Below are 13,036 nucleotides of genomic sequence, written 5' to 3' on the forward strand. Positions count from 1 at the left end.
AACGAGAATCTCATTTAATTAACTGAAATGTTCTCAGTCAAGTTTCTTATTTAGAGAAGTAAGCTTGATCTGAAAGCAGTCTTTAAGCTAAACACAGGTATTCCAGAATAACTCAAACAGAATATAAGTGTAAATGTTTTATTATTTATTTTAACAGAAGAACTGTTAAGTCTGTCTATGACTTCATTAAATCATAGAAATGAACGAAGACCTGGTAAAACAAGTGAGGTGGGTCAATAGCACAGGACCATGTTTAGATTTGGCAAGAATGCGACACGCCTGGGAAAATGCTTACAGTTCACAACGAATGACCTTTGCTGGAAAGCAGGTGATCTGGAACTTGTCTGAACAGAATTTTGGTAAAAACAAATGGGAGGTCACGTTTAGTTTAAAGCATTGAATAGGGACTGTTGACTAGGTTTTTGATAGACTGGATTTAAGTGAAAATAATTTGATATATAATTGAAGACTTAGGAGTTTGCTATGAACCTTCTACAGCCTTTATCCAGTATGTTTTAGTTAATTGTTAAACCACAGCTATATATGTAATAAAGCAAACCTACTAAGGAGGATGTCTTTTGATGTTAAAAGGGAAATATATTTTTAACTCAGGTTGCAATAATTAAACCAAAGTAGGTGTTCTATATTAAACACATCTCTTTATATGTATTCTTCATATACTTGCAATGCATTCACATGAGTTCAGGAACTCCTTGGTACCAAGAAAGAATAACATCAGTTCAAAAGTTTACATATTTTGGAGATGTAGGACAGGCGGACCAGGGGATGATGGCTAATTAATCTTACAGAAGGAGTTACCGGGTGTTTTGAAAATGTTATTCACACAAAGGACATGAGTTGTAATTAAGATATCTAACGTAAAAAAAAACAAAAAAACAAAGCAAAAACTCTATAAAAACCGAGGTCAAATCCTGGTCGAGTGTCACTCAGCTTGCTAACTACAAGCTGATGTGATCCGTGCTCTGAAAACCTCTGATCAAGCTGATTGCTGTTGGGGTGTCGTATTTAGAAGTCTTTGCCTTTGAAGACAGTTGCTGTCCTAACATTATATTCTACACTTCAATATATTGGAAGGTAAGACATTATTTGAATCTATATTTCTTTTATATTGATGCATTGCTATAAGGTATAGGATTTAGTTGTGGAGAGTGATATATATTGGATGTGGTAGGATTTAGCTGTGGGTGTTTTTAGCTTTATGCATGCATAGCTTAAGGGCAAAACATATTATAACCATAAATGTATTAATGCTATTATACCTGTTAAGGCACTGGACCTCCCAGATTGCCAGTTAGCTGGGATTCGATGCAGTCTGTAACTACTCAATCCCTTTTTAAGCATTTAATAAACCGAAGGGGTACTAATACTACTCTGATTCATTAAAACTTCAAATTGAATGAGTCTGTGTGAATTTCTTGATTATTAAAAGTCACCTGGATACATTGCAAGCCCAGTGCACAAACAGTCCACTTACAGGAGTCCCAAACATCTCTGTCCTCCGGAACGTCGCCACTGAGTTTAAGAGTGTGATCAGAGCATATATATAATACTAATAGTAACTGAACCCTACTAACATAAAAGACTGACACTGTGGCTGCTGTTCCATAGACACATGCAAAACCAGACATTTTTTTTTCTTTTAACCAGTGTAACAATTGATCTGTTCACCCACTATGACAAAAACCACAGACCAGTTCTTAAATTCACTGAAAACAATACAGCTCTGTCCTGGGAATGCTGATTGCGCCTATCCCCAAAATCATGCTGGTGTGGTTTGATTTTCGTTTTTATGAATGTGTTCATTTAAAAAAAGCTAAATGTTTTTTAACCAAACTAACTTTAAAACATCTATCCAGGATGCTAAACATGATGTGTTATATTAATCAAACACGTCTAGAGTTGATTAACTCAATTTGGGAATTCTGGAAAACAAAGATGACCGTGCAACAGCTTCATTGATCATCTGTACCGTGTGCTATAGTGCCAGTGGCTGAAGAGGACTATAGGGGACTAGGGGAATGTAAAAAAAAAAAAATACAATTATTAAAGTTCCAGAGGGTTGTTTGTGTGTTCATTTCTTGCACAGTGCATTATTATGTTCAATTTTGTGTACAAAACGTTTTTTTTTAAGCCTGTGCATGGGTTTGGATTCGCAAGTGGTAGCCTGGATTTTAAAAACAACTTTTAGCAAAATATGGCATTTTTTTTTTTTTGCCAGTTCTTTTTTGTCTTCTAAAACAATGACTTTTTTTAAACATAGTATAACGACAGATCAACATGCATTAAACCAGACAACAAACACTAGACCCCTTTTCTACCGCATTTAAGAATTAAGCTTACGGAAATAAAAATCTATTGATTGACCCACCAAATAAGTATTGGTAAGAAATAATTAAAAAAAAGTCCAAAAACGATTAAAGTTAGTTTAGACACTGTAATCCTAATTTGTAGAATTGTACCTACTGTAAACTATACCGCCTTTACACATGAAGCTTGCACTGTAACACTGTACTGCCCTGTAACACTTGTAAGTTTCCTTGGATAAAGGCGCCTGCCAAATAAATAACATTAACAGTCATAACGACATTGTTGCGACGTGTTCCTCGGTAACAATGGAACTCCCTCACTCGAACAATGCCCTGGCACATTATTACCTTGTAACACATCCCAGCAATGCTGGTGTCCTTTCCTGCTAAAATACCTGCACTCTTATCCAGGAAGTAGGCCAGCAGACACCTCATGACGGCCTGATGGCAGATCACGAGAACATTCTCCTGGCGCTCCAGCTCCATTATCACAGGCTCCAGCCTCTGCACCAAGTCCTCATACGACTGAAACACATAAGAGGTCATTACGCTGCACAGCCGAGGACCAACTACTGCATATTACAGTGCTTTGTAATCACTTTCACGGCTTTTCTTTGTATAGTAAAGGCGCGGTAACTTACTGTGGTGTTTCAGACACACTGACGTACCCCACGTTGTTCCTTTATAATGCCCTGATGTTAACAAAGCAACTGCAATGCCGTATAACGACTCCCTCCGAGATGATTTTATACCTCTGATGGACTCTTGAATTGGATGTGACAGGCTCTGCTGTTGTATATGTCTTGCAGAGGTGCAGTTAATGTACATTTCGGTAGCTTGCAGTACCTTGCTGTTTTTTATTTTTATTATTATTTTTTTTTTACCACAACCTACCCAAGAGGCAATGGACACATTACATATCCTGGTTAAAGCCAGAATAAAGACAATAAATAAATAAATAAATGACCTCTGGTATCTTACGAGAACCTCTAAAAGGACATTGTGAAATCAAATTAAAAATAATATCTCGTACGCACCAGATACTATCTTGCTGACTGGTGTTCTCGTGGATGAGTTAAGAGTCAATCATTATATTTTCCTCAGGGCATAACAGCGAGTCTATTACAGCAACCCCACACCGCGGGACCCAGTACAGCGCAACCCCACCACCGCGGGACCCAGTACAGCGCAACGATCTCACTAGTGCGTAAACACTTTGGGGTCTGCCCCACGTTAAAAATCCAGCTGGCCCTTTAAACCTTTTTACTCAGGCCCTGTAAGAGACAGCCCTGTGGCGGGGGCACCGTTCAAAAGAGGAGGGCTTCAAAACGAGGTCCTACTCGTGTACTTCCAGGATTGGACTACGTCAGGAGAGAGCCGTGAACGAGACAGTGTTTTGCTGCGCTGTAAGACAGACCTACCTCAGTGCAGAAAACAAACATTTTCACACAAAATCTTTACAAAACAAAAGAAATGGCGACATTGAAGGCGCAGACCTATTTTCGCAACTGTGTCTTCTGTTAGGGTTAGGTTGCCATGGTTGCCACCTTGCAGGGCTTTGAAGCCACTATGAATAGCTCCATCTTGAACCACATGATCATGGTCCCTGGCATGAATAATTTGAATGGGTTTTTAAAAATACATATATTTTAGTTTTTATTTTGCACATTTTTCAGTGTTTAATTGTTTTTTTGTTTGGTTGCTTTTGGTCCTTTTGTATACACGGCCATAATTCCTTTACTTATTATCCAATTAGTTAAAAACAAAAATGTCCATGCTCCCTACATTTTGAAGTTTCATTGTACAGATTTGAGCTGGCCATCCTAAAATACATTTTATAATTTTTTTTTAAATGTTTTTTTCTGTGGTTTTGTTATCTGTGCTACACTGGGCGAGCATCTGGACTTTTTTTTATGAAAGCCTAGTGTGTGCGCATTCATTTCATGTATGACATGTACCTGTAACCTTTATAGCTAAGAGTTATTGGCACAAATCTAACAACAGTAAAAAAAAACAAAAAAAAAAAACAGAACAAGAGCTTCTTTCAATGCATGTGTGAGATTTCCATTCCCAGTGGAAACTCTAACCAGCGAGAGAGATGTAAGGGTCTATAGCTGGACCCCAGTGCAGATCAGTCTGCGTCTCATCCTGGCTCACGTACCTCTCCCTTCGGGTAGCGGTATCGGTACTTGTCCTGGTCTCTCAGAGCGAACTCTTCAGGGTAATGCTGCTGGATCTCCTCGTACATCATCTCTTCACACACACCCTTACAGCCAGAGAGAGAAGCCATTAACAGCCCTGAAAAATCTCATCACATGACATTATTAACGGAGGAATCGCACGATGTCATAAGCTGTACATTAGATTTGTTATACCTCCCCCTTCTGTTTTGAGTTAAAAGAAGGTATACAGGAGACTCTGGGTATATACAATTCTATCTAGACATAATTTCCCACACAAACCTTACTCTTACAAAAACATACGAACATTTCAGAATAAGAGGAGGTACAGTAGTGAATAGTCCTTAGAATCTGTCACGTTGGAGCCTGAAGGATCACACTGATTGATTTAACTGCATGACTAAGTAACCCATTCCACACCCTGCCCTCCCTGAATAACACTGGGGATTATTAACCATCCTGTCCTGTTCTATCCAAAATATAGACAAGCACTGTATGGTTTTCTTTCAAGGGCATATTGTCAGTCAGCTCACATAAAAATGACTAATTGTATGTCACTCACTCACTCCTCATTGTATTAATCTCATTGAGAATGAGCCCCGCACTCACTGGATCAATATCTTTGAGAATGAGTTGAGCCCCACACTCACTGCATCAATCTAATGAGAATGAGTTGAGCCCCACACTCACTGCATCAATCTCACTGAGAATAAGCTGAGGCCTGCACTCACTGCATCAATCTCATTGAGTGCTTTCCACTGCTCGTATGGGACCCCCAGAGCCTCTGCAGTCTGGATTGTCCTCTTCATATGACTGGTCCACACCTTCAGGTCCTTGATGGACTGCTCCTGGATGAATGAAGCCAGGGCACGGGCAAACTGAGAGGAGAGACAGGGAGGGAGAACAAGGCTTAGAGGAATTGCACATTAAGACTACAGGCTCTATTCGGATAACTCAGCTCACACTTTATGAAAAATGAAACAAGCAAAGAGAGCCATCAGCATGATGGAGAAGCAGATCACATTCCCTACAGACAAGCGCCTCTCTGCATTCTGAACCTGCTCTCCAGAGGGGATGAGGTCTTTAATGAAGTGGGCTGGCAGTTTGAGAAGAGGGTCTTCAACGAGCTGGAGCTCTCACTGCCCCTGGTGTTTGCTCACCTTGCTCCCGTGCGCGGAGAGACCGGAGTCGCCCCCAATGCGCCCCATCAAGTTGAGCTCGCTCTCCCCGTGCCGGCACAGGTAGATGGAGCGCGGGGTCACGTGGATGTTCATCAGGTAGTACACGATGCGGCTCTGGATGTGGTCCAGCACGTGGTTCACTAGGTAGCGGCTGCCTACGTTGAAAATCTTAATGTAGGACAGGCTCCTGAAGTGGGGGGGAAACAAAGCAGTGATGAGATATTTCCAATGAAACTATGTTTTTAGTGAGCAGGACAGTCTCTGGTGCAAGACCCGAGATCAACCAGCTACTAGGAACCGGAAGAGCTCAGATGGGCCGAATGGCCTCTTGTTTGTAAATGTTCTTATAAAACACATCGTTCCATAGCTCTGTGAATTAATCAGATGGCAGACTTTGGTTTTGGCTGGCTGTTTTCACTAAGTTGAGATTCACTGATTATTCTGGGGGGGGGCGGGGTGTGTCAATGTTTATTGAGATTTATTGATTATTCTGGGGTGGGGCAACATCAATGTTGATTGAGATTAATTGATTATTCTAGGGTGGGGGGAGCATTAATGTTGAAGTGTTTTTATTTAAGTTTTGCTGCTGGGTCTATCACTGAATAAAAACTCAGATGACATTACAGTCAAAGACAGCGAGGTGTCAGGTGATATGAAATCATGTTTAAAATAGGACTATTACTTTGACTTTACATTACCTGTCTCGCTTGTTGAGTTATATCTCTGCTGTAACCCCAGTTACCCGTCTCGCTTGCTGAGTTATATCTCTGCTGTAACCCCAGTTACCTGTCTCGCTTGTTGAGTTATATCTCTGCTGTAACCCCAGTTACCCGTCTCGCTTGCTGAGTTATATCTCTGCTGTAACCCCAGTTACCCGTCTCGCTTGCTGAGTTATATCTCTGCTGTAACCCCAGTTACCCGTCTCGCTTGCTGAGTTATATCTCTGCTGTAACCCCAGTTACCCGTCTCGCTTGTTGAGTTATATCTCTGCTGTAACCCCGGTTACCTGTCTCGCTTGTTGAGTTATATCTCTGCTGTAACCCCCAGTTACCCGTCTCGCTTGTTGAGTTATATCTCTGCTGTAACCCCAGTTACCCGTCTCGCTTGCTGAGTTATATCTCTGCTGTAACCCCAGTTACCCGTCTCGCTTGTTGAGTTATATCTCTGCTGTAACCCCAGTTACCCGTCTCGCTTGTTGAGTTATATCTCTGCTGTAACCCCCAGTTACCCATCTCGCTTGTTGAGTTATATCTCTGCTGTAACCCCCAGTTACCTGTCTTGCTCGTCGTCCAGAGGGAGGTAGTTGGTTTTATAGCACTCGATTCTCTTGAGGAAGTCTTCCAAGGCTTCCTCCCTGTCACAGTCTTCATAGTCAGGGCTTGTTAGCTTCACTTGCTTTATACAAAACATAGATAATACAATGACATTCAAATACTCATAACAACGCATTGAGAGAATACAATGACATTCAAATACTCATAACAATGCATTGAGAGAATACAATGACATTCAAATACTCATAACAACGCATTGAGAGAATACAATGACATTCAAATACTCATAACGTTAGGTTATCGCAATTCTGAGACTTTCCAACGCTGTCCTGGAAGTGGCAAGGCTCCGTGAAGACAGTTGAACAGTGCCAGTCAATTTTTTTCTTCTTCAGCCTGCTGAGTGTAAGGTGTGCAGCGACCGAAGATTGTAATGGATACATTTCATTTTCAGGGAGCCAGGGTTATGATAACCCTAAAGTTCCCTTTCAAGTACGAACTGTATCCTGTATCCATTATATAATGGGTAATTATACCCAAGCCGTCGCAAAGGGCATTACTTGCAGAATGACTGAGGCTGCCATAATATAGATTATTTGTTATAGATTTTTTATTTTTTTTGATAGGGTAACCACAGCTCTTAGTGCAGGCTGAGAGTTGTGGATACCCTATCCATGGCAACGACAGGCAGCTCAACGGGGTACTGTCACAGGACACAGTGCAATGCACTCGTCCTGGATCTACCACTGCTAAGTGCTGTGGATGGACCGGTGCTGTGCACATCTCGGTACCAGTGTAATATACGGGCCGGTGCTGCTGGTGCAGCCACGGCTCGGTGCACAGGCTGGTGCGGTACCAGGGTACTGAGGCTACTGCGACCTGGTGTGGTGCACAGTGTCAGTGCAGAGCTAGGGCTGGAAATGGCGGTGGTAGCAGCCGGGGATAAAAGCAACCAAACAGACCACTGACAACAACAACAGGAGTACTGCAGCAAAGCATATATGTGCCTGCTTGATAGCCGGAGCTAAAAAGCTGCCCACCGCTGCGGCATGAACACAGAGACAAGCTCTCCGATCGGAAGGCTCCTGCCAATGGATCGGTTGGTGTAGCCGACCAGCTGAGCACCAGAGCGTTCATCCAGGAGCATGAGTCAGCAAACACAATCTGGTTCCAGAAAATGCTGCTAGCTGAAAAATCAGCAACTCATGTAGGACCTGGAAAAGAAATACAACGGAGAAAGCGACACACAGGCAGTTCCTACCACAATACAAATAATCCAGCAACAACAGACACTGTACAATAAATATATACTATACACACACACAATACACAAGTGCCCAGACTAAGTACCTCAGCTGCGATAGCACTAATACGAGACGATCTCAGCCCAGACAGATTGAAAAAATCTCTTCAGATGCAGCTCCAGCTGGAGTGAAACAAGACACAAGCAGCAGGCTCCCAGCACGCCACAAGGACTCAAAAAACACACTCAAAACCTTAAATTATAAAATAATTCAGTGATTAATTCTGCAAGCAAACACACAATTGAATTACAGAAGTTTTAAAAAACGTTCAATGAATTTGTTTGAAAACTACGAGTCTCTCTGCAGGTAGAAAACGAAAAAGGCACTGTTCAATCGTCTTCACGGAGGCTGGCCTCTTCCAGGAGGGGCGGAGCCTGGCGTGATGACGTCGACTGTCACTCCGTGACAGCTTTGGAAAGTCTCCGAATTCTCAGGTAAACAGAGTTAACCCATTATGTAATGGATACATTTCGTACTTGAAAGGGAACAATGTACTGAGGGAATACAATGACATTCAAATACTCATAACAACGCACTGAGACAGACCAGCATTAGCGACACGCGTAGGAGGCAAAAAGTAAACAAAAACACAGAGAAGGAACTCACAGCTCAAAGTCATAACAAAAATAGCCCCATTTCTCCCAGCCGTTCTGCGTTTCCATTAGCTACACAGGTCTCAGGTCTGAAAGAACGTTACAGCAAACATGAATGTGTATGTTCAAACTGGTACTATGTCAGGTTACAGAAAGGGTCTTTTGGGTCTATATTACTGGCTGAAAACACGTCACTGAAAAAGGGAAGCAGCTGGTTCATTAATAACAGGAATGCAACCTGATGTAGGGGAGGAATTTCACCCTCCAGGTAACCAGATGTAAAACAGAAATACATGCTTGCTGGAATTTAACAGTTCCTGGAGAAGCACGCTCCAGTTCAGACAACAGCCATCTACAAGAGGACACTATAACCACAAACCTCTCCAGTTTAGCAATGCTTCACGAGTCGTTACCGATCGGATTGGTGGGACCACAGTAAGATGTAAAAATCCTGTTTTAAATACCATTATATACAGCTGTAACAATTATTATATTCACACAATTACAGTTTTGAGATTCAGCTTTCATACAGAGCTCTCCCTGTTTAGAAAGGTACAGGGTATTAATGCTTGTGACAGAGTAGCCGTCTGCCGTGTGGGTGCGGGCATTCACTGCTGAGTGACAGGCAGAAGATCGAGACGGAGGTTGAAGCTGATATGCCCCCCCGCAGGTGAACAGGATTTGTTTGCCCATCAACACACCGAACAGCACACCTGACACTACCTGCAATGGTTGCACACAGAGCACAATACAACACAGTGTACGAAAACTTTGGGAGAATCTACAATCCCTGAACCAATCTTCTCTGTTCAACAATAAACTAACGTTGCTGTAGACCCAGATCCTGCTGGATAAACGGTAAGGATAAATAAATAAATCAACTTACTTAATCAATAAGGTATATCGGTCACATACATAGCCACTCCGAGTAGACACATTACAGGTGTTGATAAAACAGCATCTTAGAAACACCATGTATAGTTTCATTGATTTACACACCCAAGATACAGCATTAAATAGCTCAACCGACCAGCTGTCAAAACTAGAAAAGGGTTTCTTGTACCAGATGTGGAACACATGTGAAATACTGACGCTTCAAGCACGTGCCCTATTTAGTTTCCCCACAAGGCATAGGAATAATAATCATACAGCCCCTTCTGGTGCAGTGTGCTTACCGTTATATTTGCAGCAATAATATCAGGATCATCACAAATGGACTCCACAAAAAACACCTGAAACATGAAAGAATAAAAGACTAGTGAGGTCTCTAGCGAACACACTCACAGTAAAATAACTCATTTTATGTGCCGATTTTGACAGTATTTATACCTTTGTAGAGAGGAACAGCTGAAGTAAAAACAAGTCAAACAGGTTGACTAGTCACCAGAGATACAGTTCATAATGGCTGGTGCTTCCTTCGTAAAGTAACACTTTGCTGTCTGTGCACTATGTCGTAAAACTGCTTGGGTTTTTTAAAAAAATGACTTATTAATGTTCTAAAACTACACTTCCTTTCATCTGAAATTGCTCACTTGACAGTCAGGTGAACAGACCCTGAGGTCGACTGTCACTTTACTTTTTCAGCTAGTAGACTATTCAGCGCTACCCCCAATACTCTGCCAACACTTGACCCAACGGTGGCTGATCTAAAGGCTGACAAGACGCTTTTTCTAATGTAGACCCTTTCCCATGTATTTTTATAGCACAGTACTTCGGATCGTGATGGCAACAGCTTTTAGATCCACCAGTACACTTTAACTATACAGGAACATTTAACAACTGTTCAACAATTGTTCATCGCTTACAGTCCCACCCCAGTGCTGTGTCGTTTTACCTTGTAGCCGTTTTCTTTGGCGAAGCTGAGGATCAGCTCCCTGCGGTCTCTTGTAGTGTTAGTGGCATCAAAAACCTGTGGGATTCAAATCAGAAAAAAAGATTTAGAACATTTGTGAATGAAAGATGTTCTTGCGCAAAGCAAATATTTTTACAAACATCTAAGCTTGTCTGACTCCTAGCAGGTGATTGATCTCAAAACTCCCCTAAAAGACCCTGGTTCTGGCTCAATAACATGGCTAGATAACCCATTCCATACTACGGGACTGCATCTATAGGTCTGGTTCCTGCAACCCCATCCTGATGACTTGTATTATTCTGCTGTGCAAATAATCCAGTTGCTAACGAAACACATGCTTTAGCAAACAAGCATTTTCATTTTAAAACACCAGGTATTACACTAGGTTAAAAAAAAAAAAAAAAACTATGTTGCAAGCCATAGTCTCAGACTGTCCTGCACTTCCTTGGTCACCTGGAGGGTGAAATTGTCCCCACCCACTCCTTTCCTGTCAATAACCAATCAGCTGCTTCCCCTTTTGACTGACATGCTTCCAGCTAGTCATGCTTTGAGCCAGAAGACATTGCTGGGGTGAAATAGCCAAGGAAGTAAATTGGTAACACACTTCCTTGAAGGCAAAGCAAGCAAACTGAGAACTTACTGTAGTACCTGATGTCTTGTTTGCTACAACTTGTGCTTCTTTAAAAATTGGACATTTAGACCTACGTAGCTGTAAATAATGTTTTTTTTTTAAATTGCAGTTTCTTTATCCAGACTGTAAATAACATAGCTTGAGTGTTTATGTGCTAATTGAACATGTGTGAATTGATTTGTATTTTCACTGTACTTGCTTCTAACAAGAACTAGCCTTTTTTGTAGTCTTTTCGAAAGCATCAAGAGTGTTGAATGGGATAGAGTCATACTGGACAGCTGTGAGTGCTGCTCACTGCACTGCTCTGCTCTACACTGTGAGAGCTGCTCACTGCACTGCTCTGCTCTACACTGTGAGAGCTGCTCACTGCACAGCTCCGCTCTACACTGTGAGAGCTGCTCACTGCACTGCTCCGCTCTACACTGTGAGAGCTGCTCACTGCACTGCTCCGCTCTACACTGTGAGTGCTGCTCACTGCACTGCTCCGCTCTACACTGTGAGAGCTGCTCACTGCACTGCTCCGCTCTACACTGTGAGAGCTGCTCACTGCACTGCTCTGCTCTACACTGTGAGAGCTGCTCACTGCACTGCTCCGCTCTACACTGTGAGAGCTGCTCACTGCACTGCTCCGCTCTACACTGTGAGTGCTGCTCACTGCACTGCTCCGCTCTACACTGTGAGTGCTGCTCACTGCACTGCTCCGCTCTACACTGTGAGAGCTGCTCACTGCACTGCTCTGCTCTACACTGTGAGTGCTGCTCACTGCACTGCTCTGCTCTACACTGTGAGTGCTGCTCACTGCACTGCTCCGCTCTACACTGTGAGAGCTGCTCACTGCACTGCTCCGCTCTACACTGTGAGAGCTGCTCACTGCACTGCTCCGCTCTACACTGTGAGAGCTGCTCACTGCACTGCTCCGCTCTACACTGTGAGAGCTGCTCACTGCACTGCTCCGCTCTACACTGTGAGAGCTGCTCACTGCACTGCTCCGCTCTACACTGTGAGTGCTGCTCACTGCACTGCTCCGCTCTACACTGTGAGAGCTGCTCACTGCACTGCTCCGCTCTACACTGTGAGTGCTGCTCACTGCACTGCTCCGCTCTACACTGTGAGAGCTGCTCACTGCACTGCTCTGCTTACACTGTGAGAGCTGCTCACTGCACTGCTGTTCTACACTGTGAGTGCTGCTCATTGCACTGCTCTGCTCTACACTGTGAGTGCTGCTCATTGCACTGCTCTGCTCTACACTGTGAGTGCTGCTCATTGCACTGCTCTGCTCTACACTGTGAGTGCTGCTCATTGCACTGCTCTGCTCTACACTGTGAGTGCTGCTCATTGCACTGCTCTGCTCTACACTGTGAGACAGCAAAGAGTCCACAACAAGGTTGTATTAGTAGCAAAGAAGAAATATGTGGGAAATAATTATAGGGTTATTATAGGGCTCATTCCCCCCTATTAAATAAAGGAAGGGTCCCCTATTTCCTGTTGCACACTTACCGCGACTTGTCCTTGCTCCTGTGTAAGGTAGGCATTGACATCATGGAGTGCTGTGACAGCACACGCCCTGCAAATACCAAGTCAAATCATCTGGAGGATGTTTTTTAAATTAGTCATTCCAAGATTAAGAAGCACTGCACAAAAGCACTTGAAACTGTTTTAAAAATACTGTTATTTCTAGGAATATGAGTGTGCAAATT

The 13,036-nt window shown here is 42.8% G+C and overlaps 1 protein-coding gene across 5 annotated transcripts in view; it reads right to left on the bottom strand.

Moving 5' to 3' along the window:
• si:dkey-96f10.1 (6-phosphofructo-2-kinase/fructose-2,6-bisphosphatase 1) overlaps positions 1 to 13,036 on the bottom strand; it is a 44,592-nt gene that overhangs the window by 12,053 nt on the left and 19,503 nt on the right. For all 5 annotated transcript variants that reach the window (XR_005948073.1, XR_005948072.1, XR_005948071.1 and 2 more), the window contains 8 exons: positions 12,837 to 12,903; positions 10,691 to 10,765; positions 10,032 to 10,088; positions 6,962 to 7,083; positions 5,668 to 5,875; positions 5,239 to 5,385; positions 4,489 to 4,593; positions 2,723 to 2,852 (listed from right to left, as the gene is read on the bottom strand). Coding sequence is in view for 1 of the 5 variants with exons in the window: in XM_041236987.1 (XP_041092921.1) it covers positions 2,723 to 2,852; positions 4,489 to 4,593; positions 5,239 to 5,385; positions 5,668 to 5,875; positions 6,962 to 7,083; positions 10,032 to 10,088; positions 10,691 to 10,765; positions 12,837 to 12,903 (911 nt within the window). In the remaining 4 variants the exon portion in view is untranslated. The remainder of the gene's footprint in view (positions 1 to 2,722; positions 2,853 to 4,488; positions 4,594 to 5,238; positions 5,386 to 5,667; positions 5,876 to 6,961; positions 7,084 to 10,031; positions 10,089 to 10,690; positions 10,766 to 12,836; positions 12,904 to 13,036) is intronic.

The sequence above is a fragment of the Polyodon spathula genome, chromosome 43, assembly GCF_017654505.1.
Source record: "Polyodon spathula isolate WHYD16114869_AA chromosome 43, ASM1765450v1, whole genome shotgun sequence".
NCBI lineage: Eukaryota > Metazoa > Chordata > Actinopteri > Acipenseriformes > Polyodontidae > Polyodon > Polyodon spathula.